The sequence below is a fragment of the Limanda limanda genome, chromosome 11, assembly GCF_963576545.1.
Source record: "Limanda limanda chromosome 11, fLimLim1.1, whole genome shotgun sequence".
Taxonomy (NCBI): Eukaryota; Metazoa; Chordata; class Actinopteri; order Pleuronectiformes; family Pleuronectidae; genus Limanda; species Limanda limanda.
In genome coordinates this window covers 219,452-238,379 of record NC_083646.1, presented here as the reverse complement: position 1 = coordinate 238,379, position 18,928 = coordinate 219,452, and the positions used below count along the sequence as shown (strand labels likewise).

The following is an 18,928-nucleotide window of genomic DNA, read 5'->3' as shown; positions in this document are numbered from 1 at the left end:
ATAACGTTAGGACGTGATGTTTGACATGTAGAGAGTGAAGCTGGAACACGAGTGTGGACAAAGGCAAACTGACGAGTCATCGATTCTGACGGAAGCTATACACTGAAAACATTGTTTTATAGAACAAAATCAGTTTGTGTTTGTTTCAAGTCACAAACAGTTTGAAGGAAGTAAAATTCCACACGTCCTTTTTCAAAATCATAGTTTTGCATCCACACTTAACACATCTCGCTCATCTTTGGCATAACGTCACGAACAGCTGATGCAGCGTATGTTCTCTAGCAGGATAGAAAAATAAAAACATGATCCAGCTCAGCCAATCCCAGCAAGGGAACCAAGTTAGAACCGGTGCCTTTGGTTAAGACTTCAGTTCCTTTTGAGATCACGTCCAGAAAGATTGTTGGTCCGAAGATTCTCTGTCACATCGGTGAAGGCAGTAAAAGTTGATTCCAGCAGTCAGTGAGTGAGAAGAGGTTAGGGTATCGTGGCCAAGAGTTTAAAAAAAGTCTAAATATAATTGCAATATAAAACTAAAGAAATATTTTATCAACAAGGTAAAACATTCCAAAAAGACAGTGCTGACATATTATCAGGTTGTTAGATGCTATGAAAAAGTCTAAAATTGATAATAAAATAAAATCCTCAACTTTTTGTTATTTAACTAAAGACATTTTTCACAGGAACCTGCAGAGGGCGCTGCCCCACAGTTTGGTAACTACTCTGTAAATCAGACTTTACTCACAGGTTTGATTCCTGGGTCCTCAAGCAAGGCAATTGACCCCCTGAGCCTCCAGGGGACGCTGACTTCTGACACACCCAGTGGGGTCAAAGGTCGCAGGATTGATTCCTAAGTGTCCACTGCTGAGGTGCTGTTGAGCAAGGCACTAACATGTACAGACAGTTTCTGTGAGTTCATGAAGGATTTAAATGAGAAACCCAGTAATGATGATGTAAAGTCTTCATCATCATTGTCTTTGTCCTCCTCAGGTCCGGGGGGGGGGCAACCATCGAGCTCAAAGCAGCTTCTGAGGGTTGGTGGGTCGAGTGGGAGGAGCAGGAGGTCGTCTGCACACAAACAAACATGAAGCTCTAAGGTTTAAGCTTCACGTTCATTTTTTTTCTTTGTTCTATTGTAATTTGTACATTTTTCTGTTCGAACCGACATCACCTAACCCGACATCTCACACATCAAATTGAATATCAAAGAGTCGTACCTTTTGGAAACCCCTGTAGGTGCGACGGTGCTGTGCGGTGGGATTTTGGTGTTGGAGGTGCAGGCAGCGGGTTGAGGTGGGAGAGGGGGAAGGTGGGGATGGGATGGTGGCGCCAGGGGGCGGGGCTTGTTTGGCACGATAGGTTTGATTGGAAGAGGAACCTGAAGAGAGAAAATGTACATCGTCAGGAAAGAGAAAATGATTTTGATCTTTTTGAAACTGCACCGTTAAAATGTGAAACTACCGAGCTTATTTATTGATGGTTTATTTTAGCTTATGCTAAAATAAACCAGGATGTCACACAATGTTAAAGCCCCATGAGACGAATTGTTATTTGTGAATGTGGGCTATACAAATAAAACTTGATTGATTGAACTTGATTGATTATGCATCGTACGTTCTCTGGCGCATTAGAAAAATAAAAACATAATCCAGCTCAGCCAATCACAGCGAGGGAACCCAGGTTCTTTTCATTTTTAGCCAGATCACGTCCAGAAAACATTGTTGGTCAGAAGTTTCTCTGTCAGATCGGCGAAGTCATCAAAGTTTTTTTCATCAGTCAGTGGGTGAAAAGATTTTAAAGGTCGAAAGACAGAATAAAGTAATTTTAAAGTTCTTCTAGAGTTAGGGTTAGATTAAAACCCTCATGAATGTTAATGTGAAACATTTGCAGGAAGTGTGTAGTTAACCCCAGACTCTACAATTCATTATTTTCATTATCGTTTATTTTCATCACTGATTATTGCTCTCGGTCTGAGATGAAAACTTAAAACATCTAGTTTTGAAGTAAAAAAGATCTCTGACGTTTCAGAAACATTCCTGATGTTCCTGAACGCCTCACGTCTCAAACCACATCTCGCCACCAGGTCCCAGTGATAACTTCAGTCAGAGCTACACTTTAACATGACCGTTCTCCACACTACACACATGGCAGCTACACGCTCAGCGCCCGCAGGTGGGATGGGGGGTCTACCTGTCCAGGTGTGACGGGGTCAGGGGGGAGTGGCTTGTTGGGCGGAGCTGGTCGTCCCACCAGCTGCTGCAGGTTAGTGAGAAGGAGGAAAGAGAAAAGGGAAGCGACAGAAAGACGACGAGTTGAATAATGTTCAAAGGTCAGAGGTGAAACGATGAATGAAACAAAACGTCTGATTCACAGGATTAAATGAAGTAGAGCAAAGGAGAAAAAAAACAAACACACAAACATGAACAACTTCACCTGTCGTTTCTGTCGGCAGGATTTCAAACGGGACAAACCTCAAATGAAAGCACGCGTCGCTGAAGGCCGCCACTTTCTAATAGCAAGTTTTTTTTTCATAAACCTTCGTTTTTCACTGTGTTGAACGTTTAGTGAGAACGTCGTGATCAAAATGAGGTGTCATATTTTTCTTTTCTGTCATGTTCTTGAATTTTCTTTCTGTGGAAAATTAAGTTATTATTTAAGTTATATTATTAATTTTGTAATAAAAGTGAGAAGAATCATAATGAAATCACTGATTAAGATCATCACAGACACACGATACACTAGGGCTGCATGATATTACGTAAACATGCGATAATGGTGAATGTGGTGATGACGATATGATTTGCGATGAATAAACAAATGTATAAAAGTATAAAGTGTTAAAGTCTTTCTGCTCCGGTTCACTGCTATAGACTTCATACAGTCAGTGGTCGATACAGACACTGAAAGAAATGAAAATCATTATTTCCAGGGCAGACAGCAGGGAACCGGACACAACTCCACCAGCTCCACAGACTGGGATCAGTCTTTACATACAACTTCGTACCATGAAAAGATATATTTTTACGGTATTTTGCGGCTCCATCAGTAATTTACTGCTCCTCTCTGTGTCTATCTTAACACCATCTCTTCTAGTTCCACATTAATTTACTAAGTTTACAGATGTAACTGAAGTCTGAGAGACACAGCAGCAGAGTCAGTGTGCCGTTACTTTCTCCTCAGTTTCAAGGTCTATAATAAAGAAGCTACTCATTCTTTTATACAATCAACTGCGTATAGGGTCAAGTTGCAGGTTGCTGTTTAAACAGTAGAAGAAGAAGAGTGTTCTCGACCTCCGACCAACACGAGCGACCGCGGATCATTTGAACTCCTCTCGACCAATCACACAGTTCCCACCGTTCATATGACGACAACAACACAAACTGCTCACACACTCTGACCCGTTAGCAAGAGCAACGTGCTAACGTTAACGCACATGCAGGGGAGTTCAGGTGAGGTTACCTGCGGCAGGGAGTTTAGGGTGGGGTCAGGGGGGAGTGGCTTAGTGGGAGGAGCAGGTCTGTCATGAACCTGATTGGAGAGAAAACAGGAAACAGAGTGACAGCTGAAACATGCAGAGCACATATCAAAGGTCAAACAAGCAGGTGTGTTATTATAAGCAGGAAGAAAAAAACATCTTCACGTCCTTCTGAGTCCACAAAACCCTTCTTAGTTTCAGGTGTTCAGGGCGGTGTGGCCTAGGGGGTAGAGTGGTCGTTCTCCAACAAGAAGGTTGCCAGTTCAAACCCCACTCTTCCCCATCTGCATGCTGTAGTGTCCTTGGCAAGATACTGAAGCCCTAACTGGCCCCTCATAAATGCTGAGTGTACTAAAAATGTAAGTCGCTTTGGACAAAAGCGTCAGCTAAATGACATGTAATGTAAAGGTGTAAGAAGCAGTAGAGCAGATCCAATACAACTGAAGTAACTGGTTCTTCAAACTTAAAAAAACAACAGAAAAATCATAACATGTCTTCATTGTGCTCCCGTGGTGTCATCAAGTGTCCGGGAGCCCCGACGTTCATATTCAAATAGAAATGGTGTCATTTCCGTCATTTTTAGCCTTAATGTGTCTGTGATCCTCCTCAGAGCCACGTTCATGTTTGCACACACACGCACGCACGGGGTGCGCGGTAGCACTGATGTAGCTACACAACTTAGTGTAACTGACTTTGTTTCTAGTTGAATATGAATATCAGAGCATCAGGACACGTGATGACATCACAGGAGCAGAACGGAGGCATGTTATGTTTTTTACATTTGAAGAATCAGTCACCAGATACTTTAGTTGTGTTGGAATTGGCTGCAATGCTGTTTACCCATGAAACTCCAGGAGTATTTGTGGACACACACACACACACACACACACACACACACACACACACACACACACACACACACACACACACACACACACACACACACACACACACACACACACACACACACACACACACACACACACACACACACACACACACACACACACACACACACACACAGTAAAATGTGTTCTTCCTTCATCCAGGGACAGGGTTGGCGTTTGTGAGGTTGCCTTGGTTACCTCTTTGTGGGGCGGCGTCATGGGGATGTCAGCCTGTGGGGTCAGGTGGTATCTCGGCGGTTGGACCTGATCGCCGTCGTCCACTCGCTCCATCGTCTGAGTTCTGGAAATCAAAAACAGTCTGGAAGTTATTCATAAATTAATATCTTCACCCAGAAGCTGGCGTGAGACCTGAGATGAACCTGCAGTTGTTACAGTTTAATTTTAATCGGCTGGTTTAGGACGAGGGTTCACAAATTCTGAAGGATCACAGAGCTGTAGGAAAGGTAAATAATTACCAACTAAGCCATCCTGTCCAACAAACACTTAAAGCTGCACCTGAAAACTGTTAAATATTCAGACTTTATAAACCAGAATGCTCTCTGCTGTTTGGGTCCAGAAAGAAACTGTAGCATCATTTTAAACCAGGAGTAAAAAGCTCAGTGAGACGTGGATCAGTGCAGCTTTAAGTCCTGAAGCGCTGTGATGGGGTCTGAAGGGGTTTCAGTGAGGTGACAGTAAAGACTGGGTCCACCACAGACCAGGACCCGACACGTACACAATTACCTGGAGATGTGGATATGGTCAAACTCCAAGTCCCACATCTCACTGTGAGTAACACTGCATTGTGGGTAAGAAAACACCACAAGTTTAGAGACGAGTTATCAAGCAAGTCTCTTTTCTCAAGAATAAAGTTGTTATTTTATAACTAGATGGATTTCATTAGACATATAAAAAAATTATGAATACAGACAGATTATCAAGTAAATATAAACACAATCTTTAGGTGATAATAACATTTACACCATTTTTTTAGTCTGAATTTCATCTGATATCCTGCTCCGGAGCCGCCTGGATCACAGCGGATACTTAGGCTAAAAACTTGGTGTAAATGACCTAGTTTCTAGTTGAATATGAATGTCGGGACTTGTGGACATTTGACACCACAGCAGCAGATATGGAGACATGTTATTTTTACGTCTGAAGCTTTAGTCACAAATTTCTTCAGTCGTTTTGGATTCTGCTGCGACACAGTTTACCCCTGAAACTCCACAGGTGTTTTGTGGACTCAAACACTTCACCCCCCTCCATCATAGTGATGAGGGGGGTCTATCCCTTCAATAATTAATAATTAATAAAAAAATTGAAAAATTTAAAAAAAAAATTGAAATACATTCACAATAACAATAATAATATGTTCTCTCCCTCCCTGTCACTCACACACACACAAACGGGTGTGTATTACCGGTTGTGTTGTCGAGCTTTGCGAAACGGGCTGTTCGGTCCGACACAGAGAAGACTCCGACGCACACGAGGGAGGCGGAGAGCGAGGAAGAGGAGGAGCACTGGCAGGATGAAGAGGAAGACAACGAGCAGGGCGACTCTGACCGGGTCTGACTCTGAACACACACAAATACACACAGTGGGGCGAGGTTAACTGAGTCAGGGATAACATGGTTGTCAGTTTAAATGTCCGTATTTCCACCTGCTGCAGCTGAGGCCGGGCCGCTGTCCACGCTGCCGCCATGACCGGCGTGCCTGCAGTCAGGTGGAGCCCAGCCCACATCACAGTGACAGTTACCATTACTGTTACACACCTGAAACACACACATGCAGCACGTTACACTCACCAACATTCTTTTTACAGGTGAGTGAAGTGTCAAATCTGTCGAGTCTTCCCTCACTCACCCCATGGCCGTAACATTTCCTGCGACAGTCGTCAACGCCGAACACAGACACGTCCTCACACTTCTGGTTCAAACAGGCCTGAAAGAAAAAACAATACAGACATTTTAATGTCTGAGACAAAATGTTGTGATATTAAAATATAATTGTGACATAATCTCGTGTGTATAATCTCTGCTGACTCTTACTTTTCCTCTAATTCAAATTATCATTCATTTCACACCACGTGATGTTAGAGAATGTGTCAAAAATCTATGTTTTTGTTTAACGTTAGCGAGAAAAATGTTTTAATCTTTGCGAAACATGAACCCCTCTTTTTTATTTCCTGCTGCCTTATCTCCTCCAGACCTGCTGGGAGCACTGGCTGACCTTTGCGGGTCCGCAGGCGGTGCCCTGGGCCACAGTGGCAGGGTCGGACACGTCATCTCCGAGGTGGAAGAAGGTTCCTCTGCAGATGAGGTCGCTGACATTGAAGCGGACAGTGGTGGTGAGGATCTCTGCGTTGGTGCCCAGCAGGGGTCGCTCTCTCCCGCCCTGACACTGAATCCGTCCGCAGTGAACGTCACTGAACATGAGGGGGTGTGTTACTGCAGAACTCTCAGAGTACTCTGAAAATTGTGTGTTTACAGTGTGTACTGTGTGCACCCACGAGTTTCCACAGGGGACGTAGGATCTGTTGTTCAGCTGACCACAGTTCCCATGTTTGTTTCCTTGTTTATTGACAGATGAGAAGCAGACGGCCGGAGCACTGGTGGCGTCTGAGGACAGACACACAACAAAACCTGGTTTAACATCACTGTAAACTAACTGGACCAGAATAAACTGGTTTAACATCACTGTAAACTAACTGGACCAGTTTAAACTGGTTTAACATCACTGTAAACTAACTGGACCAGTTTAAACTGGTTTCACATCACTGTAATCTAACTGGACCAGTTTAAACTGGTTTAACATCACTGTAAACTAACTGGACCAGTTCAAACTGGTTTCACATCACTGTAATCTAACTGGACCAGAATAAACTGGTTTAACATCACTGTAAACTAACTGGACCAGTTTAAACTGGTTTAACATCACTGTAAACTAACTGGACCAGTTTAAACTGGTTTAACATCACTGTAAACTAACTGGACCAGTTTAAACTGGTTTAACATCACTGTAAACTAACTGGACCAGTTTAAACTGGTTTAACATCACTGTAAACTAACTGGACCAGTTTAAACTGGTTTAACATCACTGTAAACTAACTGGACCAGTTTAAACTGGTTTAACATCACTGTAAACTAACTGGACCAGTTTAAACTGGTTTAACATCACTGTAAACTAACTGGACCAGTTTAAACTGGTTTAACATCACTATAAACTAACTGGACCAGAATAAACTGGTTTAACATCACTGTAATCTAACTGGACCAGAATAAACTGGTTTCACATCACTGTAATCTAACTGGACCAGTTTAAACTGGTTTAACATCACTGTAAACTAACTGGACCAGTTTAAACTGGTTTAACATCACTGTAAACTAACTGGACCAGAATGAACTGGTTTAACATCACTGTAAACTAACTGGACCAGAATGAACTGGTTTAACATCACTGTAAACTAAGTAGACCAGTTCAAACTGGTTTCACATCACTGTAATCTAACTGGACCAGAATAAACTGGTTTCACATCACTGTAATCTAACTGGACCAGAATAAACTGGTTTAACATCACTGTAAACTAAGTACACCAGTTCAAACTGGTTTAACATCACTGTAAACTAACTGGACCAGTTTAAACTGGTTTCACATCACTGTAAACTAACTGGATCACTGTAAACATCTATAAACCAATTTGGGATCAGTATGAACTACTTTAAACTGGGAACAGATTTGGGTACAGACTGGTTTTGAACAGGGCTAGGGGTTAGGACACTATAGACTGGTTGTGTCTTAAAAAGTAAACCAGTTTCTTACTGGGTCCCCACAGCGTCTGACACTGGGTGTTCATGCTGGCGCAAACTCCTCCGTAGCAGTAGGAGGCGCCGTCCTCACAGAGCTCTCCGTTCTGCAGGAAGACATTGGGTGGACAGTGGGGGGAGGAGCCGGTGCAGAACTCAGGGAGGTCACATTCTCCAATCGGCTCGCGGCACACCGAGCCCGATGCTCGCAGCTTAGGAGGGAGGGGCTAAGAGTCATGTACTGATGTGAGTGACAAAGATGGCGTCTGTGAGCGAGTGGATGAATCTTACTTTACAGTCGTGACAACAGATTCCATCAGAAGAACACTGAGCTCCAGGAAGCAGCTGACACGTGGAGGCGTCACAGCACGGGTCATCACACTCCTGACCAATCAGAACATAGCATCAACAGGGAGAGTCCGACAGACAGGTGAGCAGACAGACAGGTGAGCAGGCAGACAGGGAAGCAGACAGACAGGTGAGCAGACAGACAGGTGAGCAGGCAGACAGGTGAGCAGACAGACAGGTGAGCAGGCAGACAGGGAAGCAGACAGACAGGTGAGCAGGCAGACAGGTGAGCAGACAGACAGGTGAGCAGACAGACAGGTGAGCAGGCAGACAGGGAAGCAGACAGACAGGTGAGCAGGCAGACAGGTGAGCAGACAGACAGGTGAGCAGACAGACAGGTGAGCAGGCAGACAGGTGAGCAGACAGACAGGTGAGCAGACAGACAGGTGAGCAGACAGACAGGTGAGCAGGCAGACAGGTGAGCAGACAGACAGGTGAGCAGACAGACAGGTGAGCAGGCAGACAGGTGAGCAGGCAGACAGGTGAGCAGACAGACAGGTGAGCAGACAGACAGGTGAGCAGGCAGACAGGTGAGCAGGCAGACAGGTGAGCAGGCAGACAGGTGAGCAGGCAGACAGGGAAACAGGCAGACAGGTGAGCAGGCAGACAGGTGAGCAGACAGACAGGTGAGCAGACAGACAGGTGAGCAGACAGACAGGTGAGCAGACAGACAGGTGAGCAGACAGACAGGTGAGCAGGCAGACAGGGAAGCAGACAGACAGGTGAGCAGACAGACAGGTGAGCAGGCAGACAGGTGAGCAGGCAGACAGGTGAGCAGACAGACAGGTGAGCAGACAGACAGGTGAGCAGGCAGACAGGTGAGCAGGCAGACAGGTGAGCAGGCAGACAGGTGAGCAGGCAGACAGGTGAGCAGACAGACAGGTGAGCAGGCAGACAGGTGAGCAGACAGACAGGTGAGCAGACAGACAGGTGAGCAGGCAGACAGGTGAGCAGACAGACAGGTACCTCCAGCAGGCCACAGTCACAGCCCTCCCCTCGCTCCAGGTACAGGTTTCCACAGCGGGGTCCTCCCAGCAGGAGGTCGGGCTGCGGGACGTTGAAGAGACACATCCCGCCGCCGTGCAGCAGACTGACCGACAGGTCCGCGGCGCTGCAGCTGCTGAACTGCTGACCTGGCATGAACCTGAAGGTCACACGCAACGACAAGTTCAGAGAGTGGGACACGCCCGCTCGCCAAACCCACACTGACCCCAGTTCAGATGTCTGGTGCTGACCCGGTCGACGGCTCCATGATGCATCCTCCCAGACGCGGCTCGTTCTGGCAGGAGCAGCGGCGCTCGGCCGTGTCGTGGCTCATCCCCAAATTGTGACCAAGCTCATGCGCCACAGTGGAGGCCACGCCCAACACGCTGACCAGGTGATCCTGAGGCCGATTCAGAGAAAAGGTTTTGTAGGTAATTGGACTCTGAGGTGCAGGATTAGTCGGTTACCTGTCGCCATGGTGACCAGCTGACCACTCACCACGTTAACTCCACCGGACCTGTCTCTGGAGCACATGGACGACTGGGACGCCATCCCCACTGTGGTGCCGTCAAATGACCCGCCCCTGCACAATAAAACAAAACGTTACTCGTGATGATTACGAAAGGACTGAAGCTTTTATTTTGGTAACTGTTCCTGTCATACATGACGAGCTGGGCGTTGTCATGGCGAAGGCGTGGCAGCAGCTCTCTGGTTCTCCACTCCAGGAAGTTGTTGAGTGTGTCCGTAGGACTCTTCTCCACCTGGATCTTGTCTCGGTCGCTCCAGATCTCCAGACCGGTCAAAGCCACTCGCACGTTCAGAGGCCGGTAGAACTGTAGGAGAAGAGAGAGCGTCTGGTTTCCCCTGGTGCAGTGATGAGCAGGTCAGAGGTCAAAGATCAGAGGTCTTACCCAGTCCACCTGGTTGGCCACGTCCAGCATGCGGTAGATGATGGTGTTGTTGTTCTTCTGATAATTCATGAACTGAGAGCAGATGAGAGACAACTATGTGACGCATCAGCATTTAAACACAGTGATCTACCATCACTGCTGCCACTTAGTGTTGAAAAGACGTTACTGCAGGGAAACAGATTTTTTTACTTTAATTTTTACTGTGATTAATTCAGATTTGCTTACAAAAAACCTTCAGATTACTTTCCTCTGACGTGTCATATATTCATCTCTTAACTGAAGCTACCCTCAGAAGTGCATGGGTTCAACGTTATGTGTAACGTGTTTTCAGGAAGCTCACTTTCATCTTCTCTTTCTGACATTATGTCTTTGTGTTGCCTAAAGTTCGGTCAGTTGGAACAATCACACAAACACATCCACACTGACCTCCTGGTGATCAGCCACCAGCACAAGCTCGATGTATTTGGTCTCTGACAAGATGTCTCTCTTTTTCTGCAAACAGAGGAAAGAAGATAGAGCAAGCTTCAGCAACAGCACGTGGAGCTCTGTGATTGGCTGTTTCTCAGTGAATTGCAGTCTCATTTTTTCATAATTCTTTAGGGGGGGGGTCTATCTCACCCTGTGTGTGTGAGTGAAGCTGTGGATCGGGGGGAAAGCGGTGTGTGACACCACGCAGCCTCCAGCAACATCGCCCTCCAGAGGACTAGTGGAGAACAATAAATGGACTCCTTCTTTACCTCCTTCTCCACCTCCACTTCCTTCACTGCCATCTTCTCCACTCTCCCCTCCTCCCCCCTCCTCCTCCCCCTGCTGGCGGGGGTTATGGTGGTCGTCCTCCTGGGGCGTCAGCTCGAAGCTCAGCGTGGAGTTGATGGCGATGACGCCTCTACAGGAGGAATCAGTGCATCGTTATAAAACATGTTTCCTGTTGTCGTCAGTGCACAGGAGCAACGTGAAGTGTCCAGCTCCACAACTCAACCACTACCAGCGTAAGATGGCAGCGTTTGTATCCGAAGATACTTTTGTTTCATTTCTGGAGGAAGTGGAGACACGTCGTCCATCTTTATTTACAGTAGGTGATCATCTTTATCCTGTGATAATAACCAGATGGGTCCAGAGGAGCCTATGGGAACGAACCGTGTTAAAACATAAATGGCGAGTTGTTTTTTACTCATTCAGTTTGAGTGGGAATTCAACAACAACATTTCTAAGATGTTCAGAATGTGAGCAGCTTTAGATGTGAGGAAATAGTTTATCGTCTTTTTTTAAATCCAGGACACAGTGGTTTGTGTCTCTGAGTCTCTGGAGCTCGGCCCTGAAAACCCCAAACTGGACCAGGTCTCTTCACGTGAGCTGCTGGGTAAACCCCACTAATCCTGCTGCAGAGGTCAGAGGTCGCACACATTTATCCAGATCGGTTTAACCTGCAGAGAAATGCTCATGTCGTCACTCACATTTTGTGCTGAGAAGGTCAAGAAACAAAAAGAGGTGACAGCTGCTGTGATGAGCACTTGTGTGTCCAACAGAAAACAGGAATCCGGTCAGACACAAAGGAAAAGCTGATATTTTGTGTTAGTTTGGCTGGGGATGCATTTTTCTGTCTTAATCCAAGAAAAAACAAATGGAGTCCGATGCAGTTTCTGTAGCTGCAGTTTGTGATAATAAGGTTTCAGCTCAGCCAACATGTCGAACTGATTCCGACATCAACACCTGATGAATAACAGTGACTGACCTGAGTCCGGAGCAGGTGCTCAGAGCCACTCTGGACTGAGGGAATCCCCTGACACTGCCGTGGTAATAACAGTGAGTCTGTGGACGACATGACATGTGTCACACAGCTGGGAAACACCGCACGCACGCACGCACGCACACACACACACACACACACACACACACACACGCACACACACACACACACACAAAGACAGAAGGTGGTGCCTTCACTGACTCACCACAGGGTCGGCTGTCACAGACACGCCGGTTCCGTTGGGCAGGTAGTAGAAGACGTTGGGTGGTTTAGGCAGCAGGTCGCTGCAAAGACACAAATCTCAGATATTTATTAACTTCAACTCAGAGGTTTTTCACAAAAACACGACAACTAGAGAGCAGATTTCTAATCAGAACATGAGTGAAAAGAGAACTCACTAAATGTTGGTGTGAAACTGGATCCAGGATCTATTTTCTTTAACATTTTCACTGATTTCTCAGAGATTAATTGATGATGAAAACAATCAGACTCTTATTTATGACAGTTTGGGATTTGGTGCAGATTGATTAAAAGAAAGGGACTGATGGTTTTCAAACTCTACAGAAGACAAAGACCTCCGCATTTCCAGACTCACTGGTTCTTCTCCAGGTCCAACAGGAAGAGTTGTCCTCCCACCTCCAGTCCACACTGCAGCCTGTCGGGGTGACCGGCCTGAAACACAAGAGCAGAACGCTGAAGAACGTCCAGAGACACAAGCCGCTCAGTGGGCTGCAAAGATCAACAGTTCACAGAATCATATGAAAAAGTAACTATAAATCAAAGCATACGTTTTATTACCATTGTTGTTATAAAGTTTAGTGGGAGTGTCTGTAGACATCTGTTAACCAATCAGTGTGGTTTCCTGCCTGTAATGAGTCACTTCCTGTTTGACACCTCCTCGCTTTCTCCTCTCAGGTCGGCAGGAAGTCGCTGTGCATACGTGTGTTGAGTGTTGTGGAGTTTTCAGAGACGGTCTCCTGTCCTCTCTCTGAGACATAGTGCACCTGGCTGTCCTGTTGGGCGAAGGTCAAAGGCTGCACTTCCTAGACACCACAGATTTGAGACTGCGGAAGTGGGACTGCAGGAAAGCAGACTTGAGAATATGAGAGGACAGTTGTGTTGATGAATTCTGATTTCCTCCTTGGCGAAGCTTCAATAAGTATTTCAGCATGAAACATCAAAGGGCTCCTGCACACTTTCCTCACTGAGGAGTCGACCACGGACGGAGGGCGGAGCAGCTAGTCATCATGGTTAAAGAATGTTTTTCCACAATTCTTTGTTTGTTTTCACCACATCTCTCTCTCTCTCTCCCTCTCTGGTGAGGTCATGTCTCTCGCCCAACCTCCAGATGACAGCAGAGCAGCAGAAACAGTGGGCGGGGCTCAGAGCTGCTGACCAGATGTAGGGTTGTGGGCGGGGCAGTCTGTCTGTCACTTTGAATTAACATGGCGACATCGGGCGTTTACCTCAGCGAGGGAACGTGAGTCTGAATGTTCATCTGGTTCAAATGTGAGGAACTCCATTTCCCTCTTCTTCTCCTTCTTCCTTTAGGTGGACACCTCCTTTACTTTATTCGTTCCACCTACTCGTTTCCTCTCACAACGGTAGAGTCATGAGGATTTCTGCAAGAAATGATCTCAGAGCTTCTGTCAACTGCACAGGAAGTGTCCGTCCCCTAATCACCCTCCCCCTCTTCATCCTGTGGTCAGATCTCAGGGTTTCAGCAGGAAGTTCCCTCCTGGACGACTGAAGCAGGAGGAAATGAACGAGGGTGTCGACAGAAAACAAAGAGATGAATTCTTCTTCCTCCTCCAGACGACATTACGTTCTGTCTGGCCTAATCTCTCACCTATGTTTTAGTTATAAAACGCATCGATGTTGCTATGGTTACACCTGGCAACATTTTCCAGCCTCTAAATCAGACACTTTTTTATAGGCTGGTGGTCTCATTTGTCTTTGGGTTGTGTTTCAGTATCGATGAACAGAAACTGTATTTGTAGACCGCTTGCGTCACAATGGCACGAACAAACTGTTCCACTTGAAATGCTCCTGTGAGTGCAGCCGACCAATGTGTAGAGTGGGTCATATATCTTTAATATGTAATGTATAAATATACATATATATATATAAATCACCCTCCTTTGGGGGATGGTATTGTCTTCCTATATAAGCAGAGGATGTAGGATATTTATATGGAAAAACTGAATGATTCCTAAGATGTTGTGATCAACCTCTTAAAATATTTTCCAGTTGAACATGATCCTTATTAAACAATGTATTCATTGTTTAATCTTTAAAATAAAAGTTTGAGTTAATTAATTATTGATTAACCAGTTATATACTGGTTAAGTTGTAGGGGAACATCAGTAACAGAAAGTAGTTTGTTTCTCTGACCTGTAACGCTTCAGTGAGGCTCCGTCTCTGTCCGTCCACCAGTACAAAGGGACGGGTCTTCTCCAGCAGGGGGCGCCACCCTCTGTCCACACCTGGGGACACAGACCACAGACATAAATAAAGATGGACGACATAACAGCTCCAAAAAATGATGCCAAGTGTCTCAATCGCTCCATGGTGGCTGGCTGCAGTACAGGGCATAAGCTCCTCCTCCTCTATGGTAGAGGCCTGGAAGGGAGGAGAGGTCAAGGTCAAGGTCGTTTACAAACTGCGTCTTAGCCATCAGCTCGTTCATCTTCCTGTCCGCTGTGTTTACGCTGTGTCATCATGAGCGTTGATAGTTTTATTTCACACAAAGCGACAGGAATGAATTAAAGGCACATGATTAAAATGTGACGCACAGGCTGTGACAGAGACAACGTTCAGAGGTCACGTGACCCCGAACACCGATGTTACTGCTCAAAAAAGAGCAAAGGTCATGTGTCTTAAATCAACAAATCACAGAATCATTTCAGACATAACACTATTATGTTGTCTGGAAAATATAACAAATCAATTAAATAATGTGAGTTTGTTTCTGTGGCTCTGTTCAGAGTCACTGCAGCAGGATCACAAGAGATTAGACAAGTACACACACACACACGAACACACACACACACACGAACACACACACACACACACACACACACACACACACACACACACACACACACACTCACAGTCAATCGTCCTGTTCACAACTGACATTAACCCACCTGCAGAGTAATCTGATTACAGGAGGACAGCTCAGAGTTCAACAGTTCAGTTAGAATCAGGCTCCGCTGTCGTCATAACAGTATTTCATGAAGTCAAATCACGACAGTAACAGAACTTAAGTGATTTCCAATCATCTTTATATTCTCTCCGATATCTGAGTCCACAGGTTCACAACATGGGAGGGTCCGGGGGTCCGTTGTTACCAGCCAGCAGCCTGTCCACACCCAGTGGACAACCACCAGCACCCTGTCCACACCCAGTGGACAGACACCAGCAGCCTGTCCACACCCAGTGGACAACCACCAGCACCCTGTCCACACCCAGTGGACAACCACCAGCACCCTGTCCACACCCAGTGGACAGACACCAGCAGCCTGTCCACACCGAGTGGACAACCACCAGCACCCTGTCCACACCCAGTGGACAACCACCAGCAGCCTGTCCACACCCAGTGGACAACCACCAGCAGCCTGTCCACACCCAGTGGACAGACACCAGCACCCTGTCCACACCTAGTGGACAACCACCAGCAGCCTGTCCACACCCAGTGGACAACCACCAGCAGCCTGTCCACATGCAGTGGACAGACACCAGCAGCCTGTCCACACCCAGTGGACAGACACCAGCACCCTGTCCACACCCAGTGGACAACCACCAGCAGCCTGTCCACACCGAGTGGACAGACACCAGCAGCCTGTCCACACCCAGTGGACAACCACCAGCAGCCTGTCCACACCCAGTGGACAGACACCAGCACCCTGTCCACACCTAGTGGACAACCACCAGCAGCCTGTCCACACCCAGTGGACAACCACCAGCAGCCTGTCCACACCCAGTGGACAGACACCAGCAGCCTGTCCACACCCAGTGGACAGACACCAGCACCCTGTCCACACCCAGTGGACAACCACCAGCAGCCTGTCCACACCGAGTGGACAGACACCAGCAGCCTGTCCACACCCAGTGGACAACCACCAGCACCCTGTCCACACCCAGTGGACAGACACCAGCACCCTGTCCACACCCAGTGGACAGACACCAGCACCCTGTCCACACCCAGTGGACAGACACCTGCCCATGACATACTGCAGTAACACAATTTCCCAAATTGGGATCAATAAAGTCCATCTATCTATATCTGTGTTAATACTACACTATTGCTACTGTATTATTACTGCAATTAATATAATAATAGTTTGCTTTGCCATTATTATTGTAATATAATAATTATTTTAAACAAAATGTCATAATTTCATCAGTATGTTTCCAGCATTATTCTTTGAAAACAAGTATCACGACCTCCTTTCCCCCTTATTTATTTCATCTCTAATTCTGTTGTATCTTAAGTTTGCTTGTGTATTTTCTTTTCTTGGATGTTTATTTTTACCTCGTATTATATTGTGTATATATATATAATTCAATGTATATAATATGACATTTGAATTTCCCTCCAGGGATCAGTAAAGAAATATTTGTATCTCTCTGTCTGTCTACACACGAATTTGTCAACCTGAGTAAAGTAGTTGAGTAGCTTTGCAGCCAGGAACTTCTCCCGGTGTCCGGTAACGAACCTGTCGCGCTCAGCCCGTCGGTAGCGTCCCGCGGTGCGTTCAGGGACCGCGGTGCGTTCAGGGACCGGCAGCCCGTGAGGGCAGCGCGGCCGCTGAGCAGCAGCAGCAGGAAGCTCGCGGCGGCTCCGCTCATCGTCTCCGCGGCAGCGGGAAGCTCCACAGGTTTCTGCCGGGACGAGGCTCTGTGAGCCCGCGTTACCTCCCCGTGTCCCGGCCCGGAGGGAGGCTCCAGCGACACTCCATGGTGTTCCCCTCCCGGTGACCCGCAGGGCGGAGCGGGTCCGAGCGTCCGCTGGACCGGACCACAGTCGGGGGGGGGGGAACCGGGAACTCGGTTACCGGAGCAGGAATCCCGTCCGGTCCTCGGTCCTATCTGCGTAGTTTTCTGGGGTTAAAAGTTCCGTTAGCACCGCACGGACTCGCTCGGGTTGTGGTTGATCGACACCGGACTCTCCACTGGATGTTCCCGGGGCCGAGGCGGCACAGCACCGGAGAAACTCCGCGAAGCTTACCGGAGCTAGTAGCGGTAGGCATACCGGAAGTACCGCAAATCCTGCCTTCAAAGTAAAGGTCTATGAACCTTCACGTGTTACATTTACATTAGAAAAAAGATTTCAGTTCATGATTTAATTGAGCATTTATTTATAATCCATGTTAACCTGCTTTTCAGTGTAAATAAAGACATACAACAGTTCCCTCAACTGAAGCCAAACCATCTGGATCGCCCCCTGGTGTCTGACTGCAGTGTAGATCTCAAACCTCCTCCATGTTAGCAGATGGGACACGGACCAAAGTAAAACAATCAAAGTAGATAAATGTCAAAGATGTTTCTGTCTTTTCAGCTCGTTCTCATCTCACTGATGTTTTTTCAAGTGTTTCTGATCAGTTTGTGTTGAATCAGTTCTTTGATATAAAAACAGGCGGAGACGTGATGATTCACAGATGAGACTGACTCCTGATTGGTTGACAGGTGTGTGGGCGGGAGCTCGATGCGTCGGCTCCACTGTCACTCCTGCACAGACTTTGACTTTAAATGACGTCATCTCTACAAGGTGGCAGTGTTGGTATCAAAGATATTTCAGCTTCATTTTATTTACTGTGTGCAGGACAGATGGATTTTATTTTGAAAATATGCTGGATGCTGTATTTACACACCTCAGAGGGTTGACACAGGTATTTGAGGAAAGCACAAACACACACACACGTTTTGTAAATCTTCCTTCCTGCAGTAAAGTAAATCAGATTCAAACTGAAAAACCATCTCACCAACCGGGGACATTCTGACTTTTGCACATTATCACTACATAAGAAACAAGAATTAGCTTTGAACTATTTAGAATATATGTTGTTACAGTACAGTATCTCCGATGTTTGTCCGATGTTTTTGTGTCGGCTCTTCAGAAGTTAATAAGTGTGTTTTCAAACTGTGAGAGGGGAGCGAGTGTGACCTGAGCAGGTCTGGGTTCAGCAGGATTACAGCTCACAACTGATTCAGCATTAGATTAAAAAGAAGTGAGAGCAGCACGTGCTGGAGATCAGCTGGTTGCATAACTCTGCTGAAGGCAGACATTGTGGTCATGTGATCATAACACACTCACACTGGAGAAAAATCTTCATCGGGTTGAAATGTGTTGCGCCACCATCAGGCTGCGTCCACACTGATACGTTTTAGGTCAGAAATTCAGCATTATGGTTACTATGGTTTCCAGCCTTTTGTAAACGATGACGCAGACGTTCTCTTCCTGATTGGTTCTCATCAGTCACATGACACAACTACCAGCGGTGAGCACAAAGTGTAACACTTCCTGTCAGTAACACTTCCTGTCAGTGACACTTCCACTAGTGATGGGAAGTTCGGATCATTTTACCGTTTAGATTCTTTGAATCTCGTTCAGTAAAATGAAATTCCTGCATTAAAATAATGTGTCATGACAGTTTGGATGATTTGAAATGGTAATTTATTATCACACTAGCATTTAATTATCACGGCAAACAATTACGCTGCACTGAACTGTAAGTAAAGTACAAAAAAGTTAAAATAATGAAACCTGT

The 18,928-nt window shown here is 46.3% G+C and overlaps 1 protein-coding gene across 1 annotated transcript; it reads right to left on the bottom strand.

The window, feature by feature from the left end:
• Nucleotides 1-525: 525 nt before the first annotated feature.
• adam15 (ADAM metallopeptidase domain 15) lies at nt 526-17,369 on the bottom strand. The gene is made up of 23 exons (XM_061081096.1): nt 16,877-17,369; nt 14,550-14,641; nt 12,751-12,827; nt 12,361-12,439; nt 12,141-12,217; nt 11,027-11,294; nt 10,835-10,900; nt 10,409-10,480; nt 10,161-10,330; nt 9,996-10,080; nt 9,749-9,897; nt 9,480-9,657; nt 8,457-8,549; nt 8,182-8,377; nt 6,872-6,980; nt 6,592-6,787; nt 6,226-6,303; nt 6,023-6,134; nt 5,783-5,936; nt 4,558-4,660; nt 3,457-3,525; nt 1,215-1,375; nt 526-1,065 (listed from the first exon to the last, which is right to left on the bottom strand). The coding sequence occupies exons 1-23, from the start codon at nt 17,007-17,009 to the stop codon at nt 1,014-1,016; spliced, it is 2,769 nt and encodes a 922-aa protein (XP_060937079.1). The 5' UTR covers nt 17,010-17,369; the 3' UTR covers nt 526-1,013.
• Between the last annotated feature and the right edge of the window lie 1,559 nt (nt 17,370-18,928).

Bases quoted from the DNA above. Each gene is read 5' to 3' on its own strand.
- adam15 (XM_061081096.1), bottom strand. From the start codon at position 17,009: ATGAGCGGAGCCGCCGCGAGCTTCCTGCTGCTGCTGCTCAGCGGCCGC. The intron at 9,658-9,748 runs GTCAGCACCAGA...TGTGACCTTCAG, and splicing joins ATCATGGAGCCGTCGACCGG to GTTCATGCCAGGTCAGCAGT. The intron at 1,066-1,214 runs GTACGACTCTTT...GTTTGTGTGCAG, and splicing joins CCTACAGGGGTTTCCAAAAG to ACGACCTCCTGCTCCTCCCA.